At 36.0% G+C, this 20,594-nt stretch overlaps 1 protein-coding gene across 1 annotated transcript; it reads right to left on the bottom strand.

Annotated features, from left to right (window-relative positions):
- Nucleotides 1–6,339: 6,339 nt before the first annotated feature.
- Nucleotides 6,340–19,931, bottom strand: LOC103606690 (chromosome unknown open reading frame, human C5orf51). The gene is made up of 5 exons (XM_008591243.1): nucleotides 19,831–19,931; nucleotides 16,355–16,461; nucleotides 13,772–13,903; nucleotides 12,759–12,873; nucleotides 6,340–6,927 (listed from the first exon to the last, which is right to left on the bottom strand). The coding sequence occupies exons 1-5, from the start codon at nucleotides 19,928–19,930 to the stop codon at nucleotides 6,644–6,646; spliced, it is 738 nt and encodes a 245-aa protein (XP_008589465.1). The 5' UTR covers nucleotide 19,931; the 3' UTR covers nucleotides 6,340–6,643.
- Between the last annotated feature and the right edge of the window lie 663 nt (nucleotides 19,932–20,594).

Below are 20,594 nucleotides of genomic sequence, written 5' to 3'. Positions count from 1 at the left end.
ATTTTCCCATACCTCCAGGGAACTCTGGTTCTTTTTTGGTGGAAAATAGTATTCAGACATTGTTTCTAGGTCTTTCTAGTGTCCTTTATATAGAGAAAATATAAATTCATATTATTTTCCATTCAAATTTAGGATTACAGAATTTTTACTTAACTTCTTCTATTTCATATTTTTGTCTCTTTTTTTACACTAAAACCTCATTTCTAATTACACGAGAGGTCTTCAAAAAGTTCGTGGAAAGATTTGTATTATCTTTTATTTTTCCACAAGTTTTTTGAAGTACCTTCATGTTAGCATAATTATTATTAACAATTGAGGAGTTTAAGATTTCTTTGTAGTTCTTTTTGCCCTTGGGTATATCTCACTAGGGATGTGCAGAAAATTACTATGCTTTAAAGATAACTGAAACATTCCTGTGTATTTAATCCACCAACTTGATACACAATACAGCTCATTTGTTTCATTTTGCTTTGGATTTTTGAAGTTTCTCAACTTTGATTTAATCTTGTTTTATAATAATGTATGTATATGGTTCCAAAATAAAGTACAAAATTCAAGGTATATTCATAGAAATCTAACTTCCATCCTGGTACTTTCCATTTGGTATCTTCCCCCCACCCCAGCATAGGCAATCTTTTGTTAAAAGTTATGGTTATCCTTCCATTGTTTGCTTTTTTGAAATATAAGCAAATAAGCTTTACACACTTAGACACACAGAGAATTTATATCCCCTCTTCCTTAAATTAATAGCATTATACTATATTCCTTCTCCACCTTGTTTTCCACTTAATAAGACCTCTCCCAGGCATTATACGGAAATATTCCTCGTTGATCTTTACAGCTACACACTACTCAATCATGTAGATGTACCAGGGTTTAGAATAACCTATTTTTAAATAGAGTATGTATTATATTTAGATGACTAATATTTCATTAAATGCCTGACTTAGTTAAGAATGAGGTATCAGAAGTCACGTCAATCAGGTTGATTGGTAAATGTAGAAATTTTAAAGAGTATGCATAATATTTAGATGACTAATACATCTAAATACAGTGGGTATATATCTATTTGGAGAATTGGGCTGAAAATTTTTTGAAAATTAACTGTAGTGGGGGAAGGGAACCAGGGAAAGGTTGGTAGATTTGTACAAAGTTACAGTTGGATAGGAAAAATAAGCTCTGATACCTAGGGTGACAATAGTTAATAATATTGTATTGTGTATTTCAAGATAGTCAGAAAAGAGCATCTTGAATGTTATAACCACAAAGAAATGATAAATGTTTAGGTGACAGATATGCTAACTATTCTGATTAGATCATTATACAATATATGCATGTATTGAAACAAGAAAGTGTAGTCCATAAACATGTAGAATGAAAAAATTTTTTAATTAATTTTTTAAAAAATTTTAAAAGAAAATTAATTATAAGTTTTCTTCCAGCTATATCCACATTTGAGATGCCTATCCAGCCCATGATTTCTTCTCTGAAACCTGCTTCTCACCTAGAATGATCAGCACTTGACATAAGGAAAAGACAGAGCTTAATGGTCAGATCAAGAATTTGTCACTCAACTGTTCTGGCTGATGAGCATTCTAATATTAGCATGCTGAATGAGGTATACCTATACACAGAACTAGATATTAAAGGAAAAAATTGTAGTAATAGCTAACTCTCTCACGCTCTTACTAGGTACTGAACTAAAGCACTATGAACATTAACTCATATAATTTTCAATATCCTGTGAGGTTGGTACTATTACTATTCCTGTGTTGAAAAAAATATGATATTAAGGCACAGAAAGGTTAAGTAACTTAAATCGAGTCACATGGTTAGGAAATGACAGGGCTGTGATTTAAACTCAGGCCTTCCGACTCCAGAGATCACAGTCCTAACCAGGATGCTACTCTGTTTTTAAGTTACTGGGACCAGAAGAAACAAGATTGAGAAGTTAAAATAGTAAACCAAGATGATAAAAGTTTTCATTCTGATGCAACAACCAAATATAAAAGAAAACAAGAAACAAGTAGGGGAATATGTTTTTATTAAAAAATAATAATAATAATAAAGTATATATTCCAAAACATTTTACTTGGAAATTTTCACGAGAAATACGAAAAACAAAACAAAAAACAGTAAAGAACACCAGCATGAATACATAATGTATACTTTATTTGTGGACATATTAAATGTATCTTAATGTAATACTTCCATAACATGATGTCATTTCATACTGTGTTAAAAAAAAGAACACAGAGGGCTGGCCAGTTAGCTCAATTGGTTAGAGCACAGTACTGATAATACCAAGGTACAGGGTTCGATCTCTGTACTGCCAAGCCACCAAAAAAAATAAAGGAGCCCTGGAAGGTGGAGAGAGAAAAGAGACAAGCAATCTAAAACTAGCATATTAACTAGCTGTGGGTTTTTTAAATGCCATTAAGATGAATCTGAGAATGCTTTTAGACACAGCTCACACTTTAATGAACATTAAAGAATTTGCTGTGGGATTGTAAAGCCAGGAATGTAATTTTTATTGTGGGGTTTTACCCATGACTCTCACCTCATTCTACTGTATGCAAACGAATAAGGAAAAGTCTTTAGTCATGATTTGCACCTTAATCAGCATCAAATAATTCACAGTAGCCAGAACCTTATAAATGTAGTAAAGCAGAAAGGGCTTTAACTTAGTCTCAAAGACTAGGTAACATGAGAAAATTCATACTGGGATAGAACCATACAAATTTAAGGATTGTGGAAAGTCCTTGAGCAGAGTTTAAATTTTAGTAACCAACAGAGAATTCAAACTAAAGAGAGAAACCCTAAGTGTAAAAAATGCAACCAGGCCGTTAGGAATCAATCACCCATTAGTAAAGCCCACACTAGAGAGAAACCCTTTGAATGTAACCAAATGAGAAAGTCTTAAGCAGTGATTCATTCCATAATTCAGTATCAGAACTTCCCTACAAAAGAGAAACATAATACGCAAGGCATTTAACCAAGGGGGTGGAATGCGAAGACACAATGCTAAACCAGTACACAGGTGCTTAGAGGTGCCTTCCTGACTACCCTAAATAAAATAGCTCCCTCCCCACATCATACCAGCCCCTATACCTGCTTTACTCTTTCATTGTACTCATCATTTGACACATTACACATTTATTTCTTAAAATGCTTTGTCTAACTTCCTGCACTAGAATACAAGCTCCAAAAGAGGAGGGTGTTTTACAAAGCTACACTTTCAGTGCCTAGGACAAAATCTGGCATCTAGTAAGCATACAATAGTTGTTGAATGAATTAATTGTAGTACTTTCCTTATGTGGAGTATTTGGTATCTTGAGGTTATTTCATTCTAAATGAAACAATTTACTCAGAAGGCTTCAGCACATAAAAAAAATGTATTGTTCTTCGTTTTATAATACACCAGAATAAAAAGCATTATAACTGTTATGGTCTACAAGTTATTCTCCAATTATGCGGGGAATAGAAAGTTGTACATAAAGCACCCAGTAATACCCCCATAATTGTACCAACCAGTTAGAGACCCAAGTGGTCCACAAGGGTCATGAAGGCAAGATGGAATTTTCCAGCTTCTGAAGAGAAAGTTCCCTTATTTTCTTAGGATTAGAATCTAAATAATACTTGACTTGTCTTAAGACTGTATATATCCCTATTTGCACTGTCAACCACTGGTACAGAGGGCATGATAGTTTGGAATCCAATAGCAGCAACCTTTTTATGTAGTTTGGCACTTAGAATCATGCCTCAATTCAAAAAACATTACTAAGAACACACATTAAGCCCTATGTATAAAAGCAAACTTTAAAAATATGGAGTTAACCAGCTAGTAAGGAAAAATGTGATAGTGTGATAATATAGAAGGGAAAGATTAAGGAAATAGAACAAAGCAGCATCTAATTTTGACTAGAAAGGGCTGAAAAAAGCCTATGGACACAATACCACTGAAGCTGAGTCCTAACAGATAAATAGGTAGCCATAAAGAAAGGCGCAGAAATAATGATGACTCCAAAGAAAGGTGCTGAGATTGAAAAACCACAGAGCACATTTGGTAAAGGAACTAGAAGTGCTTGCAACTGATTGATCATTATGTTCTAAAAGGACAGTCAGTCTCTGATTCTAAAAAACATATTAAAAATTTTTTTAATCTTTATGTTTAGAAAGCACAAAGGTATTTTCATAATAAAACCTGCTAAAATGCTAACTTAAATAAAAATCTTCTGAGCTTCTCAGCAAGGGGGCTGGGGCAGGGATAAGCAGAGATTCCCCTTATCCCAAAGGCTCTATCAGAATTTTTATGTTGATGAAAAAGGAACCTGGGTTTTAAAGTCTGAGGAACACTGGACTAGAACATGATTACACAGGAAGACTGTAGAGATGAGGCTGAGAAGGTAGGCATTCTGTGTTCCCTTGTTCTGTGGAAGATACAAAAAAGAGAAAACATGAAGCAGAAGAGTTTATATGAAAGATGAAGATTCGTTGTCTGGACATATAGTCTAAGTGAAGGTATTTATTAGGCCATTAGAAATAAGGTTTAGGAAAAAAAGAAAGAAAGAAGGTTTAGAGAGCAAGAGAGAAGCTGGGATTCAAGTTACAGGTTTGGGAGTCAGCCTGATATTATAGGTGGTAGAGGAAGCCATGGCTATGAATGACATCACATAAGAAGAGTATTTGGAGTAAAAAGAAAAGGAAGAAAAAAATGAAGTGGAAAGGGGAGAGAAAGAGGAGGTAGAACTCTAGGGAAGATCAATACCTAAAAGGTAGGGAAGAAAACAAGAAGCCACAAGGGAAATGACAGAGATAACAGAGATGAAATCTGTAGCACAGATTAGCCTTTAATAGGAAGCAGGCAACCTCTTTTCCTCTAAAACAGGGGAAAATGAGTAAAGTTGGTAAGTATAAGTTGATACCATAGTATCAATTTTCTGTACAACAAGAGGAAAGGCCATATGCTAGGGGAGGGGCAGAAGGCCTGAAGTGATGAAGTTTGGCTCAGCCACAGGGGAAAAAGGGAGAGAGGCCACCCTAGTAACAAACAAAAGGCTTACATTGAGGGCTCTTCTCAAGTTGAAATGAGACACTTAAAAGTGATTCCATTCTGAAGGACTGCATGCCATTCACACAGAACTTAGCATCCCAGAAAAAGCAGGCAACAGAATTAATTCAATATTTAGGGCTTGCAGAATAACCAATCTGAAGAACAAGGGGAAGAGGTAACAACTGGTCAAAGTTCATACTGTGCCCCATAAAGCTGAGGTTAGATAGGGAAGCAAGAAATATGCAAGGGGCTGATAGTTTAGGAGCAAGGGGGGCAGTCAAGAAAAGGAGCCTGTGAAGAAACTAAAGATTGTAGAATGAAAATAAAGAAAAGAGAAAAATCAGGAACTGAAAAAGCTGGAAAAATGAGAATTGTCATCAGTTAGTGAAATTGAAGATTTCAGAAAGAGAAACCCAGGATTGTGATGTCCAAGGTGTAGCCATGAGAGTAAGAAGCTGGAATGTAGTAAAGTCACTGGGACAGATGACCAGGATATCAGCAACGTATCAGACAGACCATCCCAAGATGATGACAGGAGTTGAGGTAGTCAGAAAGACTGTGAGCAGGATATCAAGTTAGGCTCTCTGAACTTCAGCATTCACCCTTACTATTAAAGGCAAAAAATATCAAAATTTCAATACAGTATGACAAGATGTACCCTAAAAGTATATGAACTAATGGTAGACTAACCTAACTTGGTTTTTATCTTCATTACTCACTTGAGAAGACATGCATTTATTCTTTCTTTCTTTCTTCCTTCCTTCCTTCCATCCCCCCCTTTCCCCCCTCCCTCCCTCCCTTTCTTTCTTTCTTTCTTTCTTTCTTTTTTTTTGCAACTGGCCCATATGGGGATCTGGACCCTTAACCCTAGTGTTATAACACCACGCTCTAACCAACTGAGGTAACCAGCTAGCCTTATGCACTTTCTTTTAAACAAAACAGGAAAATCATTTTTAAATTTTATAAAATGCCTTAGAGAAATAAAAATTCTGAATATAAGTAATAACATGGCAAAATAATTAAACATATAATGATTCCTTTGTGGACTCTTTCATTATTTATCTTACTGGAAATGGAATTTGAATATTAGTCATAATCTTTCATTTCACCCACATTTATATCTATAACATGTATTCAAAGCAATGAAGTGACTTGATTTTAATCTATGAAGCATGACAAACATCAAGATAGGCAGATTAAAAAATAATCTAAAGATAGTTAAAGTGGTAAATTTTATGTTACATATATATTACCACAATAAAAAAATAATAATCTAAAGTAATAGAAAAAATATTTGTAAAGCTAAATTGGGTTCCTCCTTATTATTAGTGACAGGATACCTGTAGTTCAAGCTGACTTAGTGTAACATACATGCCATTTTAGAAATTAAAATCTCATTCCTTTGTATATTTAAGAATACATAAGTAAAAATGGTGATGGCGTCTAAAGAAGGGTAACCATGCTAGATGTCTTTATGTAGTGTAATATTACCAAATTCAATGTCAATATGTCCTCTTTTCTGGAACTTTCTTTTCTGTTTCATGGGTCTTTTCATTTGTTTTTTTGTTTGAAAAGGACTAAATGAACTTACTAGTTATAGTGATGCTGAAAGAAGTTCAAAATTTGTTTTGCATTGGTTGTATTCCATTCTTGTTCTTTCAGGGGTCCTTCACACACAGATACATACTTTTTCAAAATTTTTTCTCCTACTTCTCGAAAATCCAAGGGTTCCTTGTGTGTAGTACAGCTTGCTTCAGAAACACCCATATCCACTTCATGATTTTCTGGCTGCTGATCTGCACAATGCTTCAATCCCCAATAACACATTTCTCCACTGTACATCATAGCCAGCAAATGAATGTCACTAAATATTCCTGGGAAAGTCAATTAAGTTGAGAGATTAAAATTAAAAGTTTAAAAAGAAACCCTAGTTATTAATACTCTAGTAAATTCCTTTTGTCATTAAGCATTTTGCCTTCTCATTTAACAGTAATACTTAGAAAAAGCCAGATATTACTGACACAATCCTCATTTAACTAGCACTTTTACCTCTATTTTACCTATAAGAGAGGGCCATCATAAAAGCTAAACCAGAGTATTAGCAAAGAATTTTTTAAAAAGAACCATTTAGGTATTCTTTACTTTTGGGGGGTTCTCTTTAGGACCTTTTTGACAATCTAATTTAATCAGTGTAATCCTTCCCAAACTCTGCAGACAAATTCAGAGTACTCAAACTCCCTGAATTCCATCCATGGACTTTATTTTGGGGTATGCCCTAGTATTATTGATATGGCTACAGTCTAGTATCTTACATCTCCTATATTTCTCTAAGAGTCTACAGAAATTATCATGCATAATCATGCCCGAGACGCCATATGATTCTAAATTATCAGATGTTAAATTATATCTAAGATGCTTCATATTCCTAGAAAAAAGGAATAAACTGCAGGATTTTCATAAAAAGTTGAATACCAGCCAGCCACCAAAAAAATAAAAGTAAAAACAAAAGTAAAGCTTCATAAAATATTGAATGCATTCTTCTTATGGGTAGTTTTTCCAGTAGGCAATTATATAATTAAACATTTATGGTGCACAAAGTATATTAATTTGGTAGAGAGACAAATAGACCTAGAATCAAAAAGATCTGAGTATAAATTACTGGCTTTGTGACTTTGGGCAAGTCACCAATGCTCTCTGAGTCTCAGTTTGTAAATCTGAAGAAATGAGGATTTCATATGTCCTACTTAATTCATGGAGTTTTCTTAAGGAACATGTAAAATAAAAATGTGTAAAAACTTCAGAAACCATCAAGTATTATTAAAATATATGATCATATAACTTCTTAAGGCCGCTAAAGTACAAGTAAGAGATTTATTCTAATGTACAGGTACTTGTGTGATTAGAAAGGGTTATATCAAATAAATGAGCATCATAATCTCAGCTGCTCACCTAATACAGTTGCTAAAGTACAAGTAAGAGATTTATTCTAATGTACAGGTACTTGTGTGATTAGAAAGGGTTATCTCAAATAAATGAGCATCATAATCTCAGCTGCTCACCTAATACAGTTGAACAGAAATGAGTATGATGGCACTGGAGATGAAAAATTCAACTTTCAAAACTTTTAATTTCTACTGTTTTGAATCTATTGCAAACTTTTTAAAGTCTCAGAATTTGTCCCTACAGCTATCACCTTCACTTCATCTCCAATTCAACTTATAAACAGTAGGAAGAGAAGTAACAGGTTCAGCAGAATAGCTGACTCATTAAAGTATTATATCAGTAAAAAAAATAAACCATCAAAGAGCAGAATCCACTGAGACTTGCATTCATAAAAATATGATAGGCTATAATATATTATGCTTATTATTCATTTTTTTTTTTTTTTTTTGCAGCTGGCCAGTAAGAGGATCCCTATTTTATGCTCTTATGTATAAAACAACTTTCATTTAGTAAATACAATGCAAATTACAAATAATCATTTCTTTTTCCTGTTTCCTTGGTAGTTAAAAGATCATAAACCTCAAAAAAAAAAAAGCTAGATAGAGCATGATATTATTCATAAGTATTTTCTATTAGATATAGCATTTCACTGAATGAATATCCTTTTTATTTTAGTGATCTTACACCCTGTCTAATTTTTCCTCAAAAGACGAGTAGAAGGGAGTAAGGAGAGAGAAGCAAACACGGAGGGAAGGTTGAACTTTCAAGCAGGCTAGAGCCTTGAGAAGAGAAGCTAAAGTAAGTCCCCAAAGTGAAGCCACTTGGGAAGGGTGAGAATTGCATGCCTAAGGGAGATCTGAGATCCAAATTTTGCCCCATTCTTTAGGTTACCTCATTCTTTTTATCACCAAGAAGGAGGGACTACTGACCACGGTACACAGATATCCTATGAAAAGGAGTTATTAGGGAGAGAATGAATGACTATATGCTAAAGAGTGGTTCTCAAACTTCAGCCTACATTAGAATTACCTGGTAGATAGTAAAATGCTGATTGCTGGTCCCCCACTCGAGTTTCAGATTCAGGTACGGGGTTGGGTCTATGAATTTGCATTTTTTAAAACAAATTCATGGAACCTAGGGTGATGCTGCTGCTGCTGGTCCATAAACTATACTTTCAAAACTACTGCATTAAAATATCAAAGAAAGATAAGCAATGTAAAAATTAGGCACTTTCTTCCTCTCTACTTCCACAGGAGATTACTACTCTAAACACAGGCTCTTTGCTTCTAAGAATTTTCCTTGATATTTTCTTTTTCTGTTAAAACTCAGCATGGGGTTTGTCAATAAAACACTGTACTTTGTACCACACATGTCCTTGGTAAACACACATGTGACATGGGGAGGTGAGGATGGGGAGGGAGAAGGAGATTAAATCCATGAAGGGAGGAAAAAAAAAAAAAGATGACTTTCACAGGGCTGGCTGCTTAGCTCAGTTGGTTAGAGTGCAGTTTTATAACACCAAGGTCAAGGGTTCTGTTCCCCCCATACCAGCCAGCCAAGAAAAAAAAGGAAAAAGAAAGATGACTTTTAGAGAAAAAAAGATAGCCAGACTGGCATCTTCTGGAAGCAGTGATGTCCAAATCTGCATCATAACAATTTAGGGAGCTTATTAAAAATAGATTCCTGGGCTTCATATATTGAATCAGAATCTGCATGGGGTACACAGAAATCTGTATTTTTTTTTTTTTGTTTTTTTGTTTTTTTCCGTGTCCGGCAACGGATCGCAACCCTCAGTGTTGCCCCCGTACCGGACCGGGGACCGGCAACGGGATTGCAACCCTCGGCGTTGGTCCCGCGCCTCGCTCAGCCAGTGAGCGGGAACCGGTCCGCATGTGGGATCTGAACCCTCGGGCGGGAGCGCCGCCGCGCTTCCCAAGCGGCACACTATCCAGTGCGCCACCGGGCCGGCCCAGAAATCTGTATTTTTAATAAGCTACCCAGGCAATTAGTGATACCAGTTTAGAGTTGCCCCTTTAGGAGATCTGAAATCCAGGTTCTGGGTTAAGCAATGGGCCAAAGGGCTGCATGGTAGGGAGGGTCCTCAGTAATATTAAAAAGGATACAAACCAAAGGTGTGAAAACGTGACAGTATTCTGACTTACTCCATTTGATTCCAAGTTTATTATGTTTTTATAAGCCTTCTATCTAAGGCAACGTCCAAAGATTTAAATGATCTGGCCCCCACTTCACAGAAGAGTGAGGCTCTGAGGTGAGGTAAAGAGGCTTACTGCATACATAATTTGGTAATTTTTAAAAGGTGAAAACTTAATGACATACATGTAATGTCCAAAGGACATTTACAATGATCTTACCTTAGAAAAAGAAATACAAATCATACCAAGCATACAGTTTTAATTTTTATCCAAAATTAAGTAAATTATCACCAAGATCTGACCACAAAAATATTTAATGCCTCACAGAAATTTTCTCCCTAAATATTAAGAATTATTCAGAGTTATATTTTAGATTGGCTAATGAAAAACAATTAGAGCCACTACAACAGTCTTAGGAGTAACTCCGATTATAAAAAGTAGGTTTCCTAGCTTCTAATCTAATCATCTTCAGAGGGATGGACTGGGGAAAAGCAAGCACCTTTAGATTAGAAAAAGAAGTCAACCCCGTAAGAGGACTGAAGACTGTGGCGCCATGTCTGTGGTGCCCATATTTTTTTCTTCTTTCCTGGAAAATGCTTTAAGACCCTATCTAACCCTTTTGATTCTCCCGTTGAAGAAGCAATTAAAGCAAGGAGCTAGTAAATTCAAACTATGACCTGAAAGAAGGCACCAATGTCACATGCCTCCTGAAGAAAAAATTCCAGCCCATGAGACTATCTTCCCTTATGACTAGAAATGGGAGAATGAGGAAAATAGGTGACTTGTACCACTTTCCTTGGTTCTAAATAGGCTTTAGTGCCCACTCCCATCTTTTTCTTTTAAAAAGTATCCCAGGTTAAGAGTTCAATTTAATCAATCCATGTAGGTGGGATGAGGAGATTTTTAAAAGGCCATTTTTAACACTTCTAATTAGTTCATCAGTTAACTGAAATAACTAGTAACTAATAAACACTTCCCATCAATACGTCAAAACCCTCCAGTCATACTCACTGGGGGGGCTCTTTGTATTTACAATAAGTTCTTTTGGGATGTTTACCTGAATTAATAGAAAGTGACAATTCTTAGGTACCACTAGCCAGTCCCATTGTTAATGACACTTAAATCACCCTTTTTTTTAATGAAATGTTTTCAAATAGAAAGGAAAGGCTGAAGAAGATAACAGACAGGAAGAATTAAAATAAACATCTAGAATTTCCCCCAACAGGTTTTCTTATTATTTCTCATATATTTTTCCCAATCAAAATTTCAGATGAAGGGTCTGGATGGTTAGTTCAATTGGTTACAGCACAGCCTTATAACACCAAGGTCATGGGTTTGGATCCCCATAGTGGCCAGCCGCCAAAAAAAAAAAATTTTTCAGATGAAGTACAAGCGAAGAAAGTTTATATCTATGATCTAATGTCACTTGCAGTTATGTGACTGTGAGCAGATCACCTGGTTTACCAGGACCTCAGTTCCTCCATTTATAGAAAGAGATGGTAAAAATAAGTGGTTCTCGGGCTGGCCCATGGCTCACTCGGGACGCGGTGCTGATTACACCAAGGCCATGGGTTCGGATCCTATACAAGGATGGCCAGTTCGCTCACTGGCTGAGCGTGGTGCTGACAACACCAAGCCAAGGGTTAAGACCCCCTTACCAGTCACCTTTAAAAAAATAAAATAAAATAAAAATAAGTGGTTCTTGTCTCCCTGAACTTCAGTCTAAAACCCAAATGATGCTCTATATGTAGTTCCTAGATTTTCACTGCAGCAGAAACTTATAGTTGCCACCCAATATTCATTCTCTCCTCCCTTTTATAGTAATGAACCTTAATTTTATTTGGAATGGCAATGTATTAGGTTAAGAACTATACTTCCCAGGTTTCCTTAAAGCTAGATGAAGTCTTCTGATTAAATCTCTACCAGTGAAATATAGGTGGAAATGTTGTGAGAACTTCTGGGAAGGCTGCTCCAAAGGAGCTGACTTGGCTGGAAGAAATTCTCTTTGGCCATTCTTGTAGCCTGAAACATAGGTGAGATGGAAGGAGCTCCAGAAGCACATTGGGATACTAATAATGTAAGCAATATCCTAAACAAGGATGCATATTGCACAGCTCTGGAAAGTATAACTTATATTGAACTCTATATAAAGTGCCTCCCTCTGACACCGAAGAGCTCTTGCTCTAAAGATGATGGAGGAAAAAGATAAGAACATGATGATGCCATGGGGCCACCGTACCAGCTCTGGATCTTTTTTATGTGAAAGAGCACTAAATGTCTACCTTGTTTAAACTTTCTTCCAGTCTGTTACATGTAGCCAAACCTAGTTCTGATAAAATACTGATCAGGGCTATGTGGGGATACAAAATAAATAAAAGTAACACAATATATAACTCTTCCAAAATTACTAAACAGAAGAGATTGGAAGTATTTTTCTATATTACATGAAAACATTTTAATCTTTGAATTTCTTAAAAGCCCTTTATTATTTCTTTGGTCTATAAACTAGTTTGAAATTTATTTAAATCAGAGTGAAATGTTATAAACTTCCTAAAATATTAAAAAGCTTTAAACAACTTAGAAAACTTTTAAAAAAGAGTTCACATTACCTGCACTCAGTAATTTAGCTGTGTCTAGGTCTTGGAAAGAAACTCCTTCATTTAACTGGATAGGACACCGATAATTTAGCATCTGTAGCAAGTAACGGATTCCATCAACAAGGTACTAAATGAAAGCCAAAGCCAAAGAATTGAAAGTTTTATATGCAGAAGTATATAAACTTCAAATATTAGTTTTTTCCAATTCTTTACTCAAGAGAAAATGAGGTAATTTATAGATATATCTTCTGACTGTTATATTTCAATGGTATAAGGACCCACCACCCTAAGACTTTCAAAATATAAGTATACCCTTCCAAATGCTCTCATAAGTAAGAGTACAGAAAACAAAAGAAAAAATAAAGAAAACATTAACCAAGAATACATGTTTCAGCAATATATTTGTCAAGAATATTATCAGAGGAAGAAAAGGATAAAAATAAAGATGTGTTCAACAACAATTTATTAAAAATATGTATGTACTTATTATAAATTAGAAATATTATAATGAAACTTTTACATCTTAAAGTATGACCTCCCATTTCCATGCTCACCTTAACTATGTGTACATTTAACCTGAGTTAGAATCCTTAGTGATACAATACTAAGACCCATGTCTTTAGATTTAATGACCAGAACATTCAAGATGAATCAGAGGGCCACAATTTTCTATAAGCAGGGTCATGTGAGTTCTTTAGGAGTGATGTGCTGACAGAAAGACACTCACAACCAAGTGTTTTCTTCAAACCAAAAATGCATGCTTGGAAATTAATAGTTTATCTTATATTTAAAAAATAGAAATCCAGAACTTAAAAAAAGCACGTAGAACTTCCCAGTTTTCAAAGTGCTTTGCCATGTTATCTTCCTAGTCTTCACAACAATCCCCATTTGTTTATAACTACACAGCTAGTAAGTAAAAGACCTAGAATGCAAACCTTTGATTCCACTACTCAATACTATAACAAACACAGCTTTTGAAGCCTATAAATGTCAATAATCAAAATGTGTAATGAATGTCTTTTTACCTTTTTAAGCAAACTAGATTTTCTTAAGAGCCAGTCTCTTCTTTTGGTCAGAGAATGACAATACATATATAGTAAAGCTCCTCGTCTCCAAGAGAGACATTCCAGTAGCTCATCCCCAAGCAAATTGCAGTGCTGAAACACAAAAAACACATAGCTAAATAGAGAAACTTGATGTCTGCAAAAGTCAAAGTTAAATTTCAAAAAAACTGAGCAATGGAAAGCACTTTTATTTCACAAAATCTGCCCTTTGGTTAGTTACTTACACAGGAATGCCTTACTTTGAATCAATTAGAAATACATATGAAAATCTATTGCTATGTGAAATTTAAAATAACTATTTCAATTTACAATTAGTTTTACAAAATATTTTGTAAATATATTTGAAATATACATAGTCTATAATCTGATTAAAAAGATAACTTTTCAGAAATATGTAACTTGAAGGGGTATCATATCTATTTCTACTATGGCTAGAATAATGAAAAGCTATACACAAAACTATTTTAATAAATCAAAACTTTTACAGTGGTGTATCATTTAAATCTGGGAATGATTTGTTTCCACAGATGGTTAGTCCCCTGATAAACATATAGAGCAAAGAAGATATTTAGGTAGATAGTCAGCAGGTAGTTAAAGATGGGAAATTATTTGGCTAAAAGAGTATCCAAGACTAGAAATTAAAATTTTGGAATCCTCTAAATAGAGATGACAGTAAAAACCATGTGAACAGTAGTCNCTAGAAATTAAAATTTTGGAATCCTCTAAATAGAGATGACAGTAAAAACCATGTGAACAGTTGTCAAGCAGAAACAGAATAAAGACTATCAGAGGATGAAGGAGACATCCTTGGGGAGTGCCTATGTTTCCAGAATGAAAGAGAGGGCAAAAGCACCAACAGATTATGTTCATTGGCAATCATATGAGGACCTTAAGTTTTCCCAGATGAAGCCTAGCCTGTACTTACACCAGATTCTAATTGCTTTAACACCCACTATTCACCTGAATTAAAAGCAACTTCTTTGGCACTGTCTTCCCATCTTTCCTCAGCCCAGGAGTAACATCCACACAACCCACAAAAAAAGATTCTACTATGAATTGAAATTATATCTGTTTCGATACCTGTGTGTAAAGTTCTAGAAGATCTGATGGATTTGAACATTCTTTCTCTTCTCCACACAGGAGTTTCAATTTTTCTAGAGCTGCAGAGGCCCTAATTAAAAAGTGATCTGTAAGGAATAAAAACATGATAATTATTTCACAGAGTGCTATTTAAACAAAAAAAAGTTATGTATCTGAAATAATGAAATGAAATTATATTATAGCATATGGAGAAACAGCATGGTAGTAATAATACCTTACCTAAAACATGAAGTATGTCATAATGACTAATTCTAATTAAGTAAATCATGGAAATTTTTTTCCAGAAAGCAAGACTGAAAACTTTCTAGATTCACTGTTGCTATTTCTTAAATGCAGTCCATACTCTCATAGTGCTTTTTCATGATACTGATGCACTCAAAAGGTTTAAATAATACATTTAAAATTTCTACTGGAATAGTACAAATAATATACATAAATCTACACAAAGGGCTTCCACTGAAAACTTATTTCATAAATGTAATTGTAAATGTTTTCTAAAAGAACATGATTGACCAAATCAAATGCTTCATAAGATGTCAGCACACTGAGCAATTATAACTTTACCATAATTGTGTTTAGAACTGTTAGAATTAAAATTACATAATGCAGCTGTGTATTCTATCCCTTTAAAAACTTAGAAATGGAACAAATTATTCACTCCTTCAAAACCTGGAAGAAAAGGAATTGAATACTTCTAATATGCCCTCTAATCATGACTCACCCTCTCTCCTCCTTGTCTCCTAATTTTTCCCCTTTCTTTAATGTCATACTCCCTTTGCTTCCTCTATGATTTCAACTTTTTTTTTTCTTTTTCTCTTTGGTGGCTAGCCACTACAGGGATCTAAACCCTTGACCTAGGTGTTATGAGTAAAAAAATTTTTTTGGCAGCTGGCCAGTACAAGGATCAAAACCTGGACCTTGGTGTTCGTACCACCATTAATCAACTGAGCTAACCAGCCAGCCTTCACCTTTTCTTGTGTATCCACATCAGATACTATCCACCCCTTTGAATCACCTCATGTAGTCAAATTTAAATATGCCTACTATCAAAAGACAAGTTCCTGAGTTTGCCCATCTGTGCTTCCCTTGTGAAATATATACCCTTTCCTCCTCACTGGCCAATGGATAGATAATGTAGCAGTTGTTGCAGGTCCATGTCATCTAGACTTAGTAGTTACATAGACAGATGAGCTGTTCAGTATTGGAGCAAAAGCACCAACAGATTATGTTCATTGGCAATCATATGAGGACCTTAAGTTTTCCCAGATGAAGCCTAGCCTGTACTTACACCAGATTCTAATTGCTTTAACACCCACTATTCACCTGAATTAAAAGCAACTTCTTTGGCACTGTCTTCCCATCTTTCCTCAGCCCAGGAGTAACATCCACACAACCCACAAAAAAAGATTCTACTATGAATTGAAATTATATCTGTTTCGATACCTGTGTGTAAAGTTCTAGAAGATCTGATGGATTTGAACATTCTTTCTCTTCTCCACACAGGAGTTTCAATTTTTCTAGAGCTGCAGAGGCCCTAATTAAAAAGTGATCTGTAAGGAATAAAAACATGATAATTATTTCACAGAGTGCTATTTAAACAAAAAAAAGTTATGTATCTGAAATAATGAAATGAAATTATATTATAGCATATGGAGAAACAGCATGGTAGTAATAATACCTTACCTAAAACATGAAGTATGTCATAATGACTAATTCTAATTAAGTAAATCATGGAAATTTTTTTCCAGAAAGCAAGACTGAAAACTTTCTAGATTCACTGTTGCTATTTCTTAAATGCAGTCCATACTCTCATAGTGCTTTTTCATGATACTGATGCACTCAAAAGGTTTAAATAATACATTTAAAATTTCTACTGGAATAGTACAAATAATATACATAAATCTACACAAAGGGCTTCCACTGAAAACTTATTTCATAAATGTAATTGTAAATGTTTTCTAAAAGAACATGATTGACCAAATCAAATGCTTCATAAGATGTCAGCACACTGAGCAATTATAACTTTACCATAATTGTGTTTAGAACTGTTAGAATTAAAATTACATAATGCAGCTGTGTATTCTATCCCTTTAAAAACTTAGAAATGGAACAAATTATTCACTCCTTCAAAACCTGGAAGAAAAGGAATTGAATACTTCTAATATGCCCTCTAATCATGACTCACCCTCTCTCCTCCTTGTCTCCTAATTTTTCCCCTTTCTTTAATGTCATACTCCCTTTGCTTCCTCTATGATTTCAACTTTTTTTTTTCTTTTTCTCTTTGGTGGCTAGCCACTACAGGGATCTAAACCCTTGACCTAGGTGTTATGAGTAAAAAAATTTTTTTGGCAGCTGGCCAGTACAAGGATCAAAACCTGGACCTTGGTGTTCGTACCACCATTAATCAACTGAGCTAACCAGCCAGCCTTCACCTTTTCTTGTGTATCCACATCAGATACTATCCACCCCTTTGAATCACCTCATGTAGTCAAATTTAAATATGCCTACTATCAAAAGACAAGTTCCTGAGTTTGCCCATCTGTGCTTCCCTTGTGAAATATATACCCTTTCCTCCTCACTGGCCAATGGATAGATAATGTAGCAGTTGTTGCAGGTCCATGTCATCTAGACTTAGTAGTTACATAGACAGATGAGCTGTTCAGTATTGGAGCAAAAGCACCAACAGATTATGTTCATTGGCAATCATATGAGGACCTTAAGTTTTCCCAGATGAAGCCTAGCCTGTACTTACACCAGATTCTAATTTTTTTTTTTTTTTTTTTTTTCTTGAATTAAAAGCAACTTCTTTGGCACTGTCTTCCCATCTTTCCTCAGCCCAGGAGTAACATCCACACAACCCACAAAAAAAGATTCTACTATGAATTGAAATTATATAGCACTCTTAGGTGCTTCTATGGAGACTCTGTTGATATTTTAACTTGCAGAATTATTTTAAATGTAAAGACTTGCACTGAACTCAGTAAACCATTCCTGAAGGAGTATGTCACATGAACTCATGACTAATTATTGTGTAGGGGAGTGGTGGTGGCATAGATCACATTTCAAAAAAGCCCATAAAAATGCAGTATTTTTACTAGAACTATTTAGTCAAAGTAACAACTGACAAAGCAAAAGATGAAAGTGATTCTTACATAATCTCTGGAAAAAGTCCCTCTCATGGCATACTTCCATATAGTAAACATAATGTGCTTGTACAATGAGAAATAAACGAAAAAAAAGTTGGCCAGTAATAAAAAGGAGAACATTCTTAGAAAGAATATGTCTACAGAGTATGGTACTAACAACATCAAGGTCCAGGGTTTAATCCCTATACTGGCCAGCCACCATTAAAAAAAAGAAAGAAAGAAAGAAAAATGTCTGGCTGTATTTCAGGAACTTATGAACACCTATAACTTAATATAAATATATAGTTGTTACATTAAAAGACAAATTCTGAATGTATATTATTTTTGTTGTGTGGGAAAAAAATGCCAAGTTCAACTCAAATACATGCAACCTTGTTTTAATTAAACTTCATAAAATATTGCTAGTAATACTTCAGTAAGAATGAATTGATGTTAATACTGATTAATAGCTCATTATGGGGATCACCGTCACTGTAATTTAAGTTTCCTAAGTTTTCAGAAGTATAAAGCCTCCAAACAAGAATATAAATAGCACAGGACTCTTACTTCCAGCCCTCATTCTAGACTGTATTAAAGAACTTTTCCAAGGGAAAATGAGAATGGCTTTTGGGTTCAGTGATAAGTTAATAATAATAAAAAAAAAATCTTTGATCTCTTTGGACTGGTTTAAATGGAGCTAGAATTGGAGGTAACCTGGATACATTTCCAGGTGATAGCCACTACCATTCATGAACTATCCAGGTAAATCCTGGGATTCACATATCACAAACTAAAAAAGAAATCAGCTTCACCGTGGTATGTGGGTCTTTGAAGAACACACTCCTGAGAAAAGATAATCCGGCAAAGAATCTCCCATTTCATGGTAAACCCTATTCAGTAAATTCACCAACTATTCAATCGCTTGGGAAAATGTCTCACTACTCTTTTCCTATGAATCCGATGACAACGAGTCAGTCCACAAGAATTTTAAAACCTATTTGTAGTAAAGGCTCGAAACTCAAAAAGGAGTAATATAGAAACTGCAGGCAGCTGAAAAGTAATGAAAATAAAATAAGACTTAAGATTAGAAGATCAAGGTCATCCTAGTCTAAGCCAGTTTTTCCGAGAAAAGATAATCCGGCAAAGAATCTCCCATTTCATGGTAAACCCTATTCAGTAAATTCACAGAAATTTAAGGAAACAGACGTTTACAAAACAAATGTTCTAATACTCAAAAAGCCCTTCTGAGAATTGAGATGATGTACGTGAAAGAATCGTCTAAATTATACCGAAGTAAAGCTCTTCTGCAGAATACTGTTTACAGACGAATTTTTAATCCAAAATATAAAACGGAAATTTACAACGCAGCAACGAAAAAGTGCAACTGTTACACATACCTATCTAACTTTAATGAATGGAAAATCGCTATTATGTGAGTACTATCCCTCAATTTAACCATTTAAATAAACTTTCGCGTGTACTTTTATCCAGACTACCCTTTTCCCCATCGCTACCGTTATTACTGTTAAATCCAACAGCACAGATCCGGCTGGGTTGAAAAAGACCAGATTTTCCCGGGTTATGAAAAACGCGGTTTTCGGAGCAAACGCCTTGGCGATGTGAACTTTGGGGGGTGAAAATCGACGGCGCAGCGTGGAACAGACGCGCAAGACCTCGCGTGGCTACGGCCTGGGACCCCACCGACCACAGGCCGCAGTCTCCAACCCTCATGACCATCAAGCGCCGGCCCTGAACAACCGCCCGCTTCGTCCGCCTCCCTCTCTGCTCCCTCACCGTCTTCACCCGCGGCTTCGCTAAGTTGCTGTATGTGGGCCTGAGCCAGGTCCCCGAGCTCTTCCACTCGCTTCACCACACTGGAACCAGCGGCCTCCATGGCCACAACTGGAGGGCGCGCCCCGGCCACGTGACCGCGCCGTCCGGCGATCACCTGATCCCCCGGCAGGGCGAGGCGAGGGGCGGAGCCCGCCTGGTAGGTAGGAGGAGACATCAGCTCCGGAAGAGGGCAGGCCTAGGACTGCAAAGGTCATTCCGGGTTATTCTTTTCTTGCGGAACTTCTCCCTCCCTCCCAGAATCCTGAGCAACGGGGAGCGTGTAAGGTCGGGTGTGACGACAAGGCACGCCTCTCTCCCGCCTTCTCCTCTAAGCCAATCGGGAGCCAGCCATGCCCTCAGGCTGACCAATGGGAAGTCAGCTCTATCCGTTGGGGTGCCCGGAAGAGAGTTTGGCATCCTCTGGCTGGCCGCATGCAGTTTGAAGCCAGAGCTCCCGCATCCTTTTTCAACGCTACGTCCTTGGTCCGTGGTCAGGAGGGCGGACCGGAAGGTCTGGAAAGAGGACTGTCGGCTTTGGCCTTGTGTTAAGGAGGTTGCCTAAAATAAAATAATTTCCTGGTCAGAAACGGAAAGCTTGCCGGCTCCCGTGTAGCATACTGAAGTCTCCCAGAGGTTGTTGTACGTCTGGGTGGGGAGCTCTAAATGCCAGTGGAAGTTCCCGGTCTACGTGGTTGAAGGTCGCTTTTCTAAATTTGAATTTTAGC

This window comes from Galeopterus variegatus, unplaced genomic scaffold (genome assembly GCF_000696425.1).
Source record: "Galeopterus variegatus unplaced genomic scaffold, G_variegatus-3.0.2 Scaffold6779, whole genome shotgun sequence".
NCBI lineage: Eukaryota > Metazoa > Chordata > Mammalia > Dermoptera > Cynocephalidae > Galeopterus > Galeopterus variegatus.
This window is presented reverse-complemented; position numbering and strand designations above follow the sequence as displayed.

What these genes read in the sequence shown, in the direction of transcription:
- LOC103606690 (XM_008591243.1), bottom strand. Translation starts at nt 19,930, where the DNA reads ATGGAGGCCGCTGGTTCCAGTGTGGTGAAGCGAGTGGAAGAGCTCGGG. An exon ending in CGAAGCCGCGGGTGAAGACG is followed by an intron (nt 16,462 to 19,830) that starts GTGAGGGAGCAG and finishes TATTCCTTACAG; the next exon opens with ATCACTTTTTAATTAGGGCC. An exon ending in AATCTAGTTTGCTTAAAAAG is followed by an intron (nt 12,874 to 13,771) that starts GTAAAAAGACAT and finishes GCTTTCATTTAG; the next exon opens with TACCTTGTTGATGGAATCCG.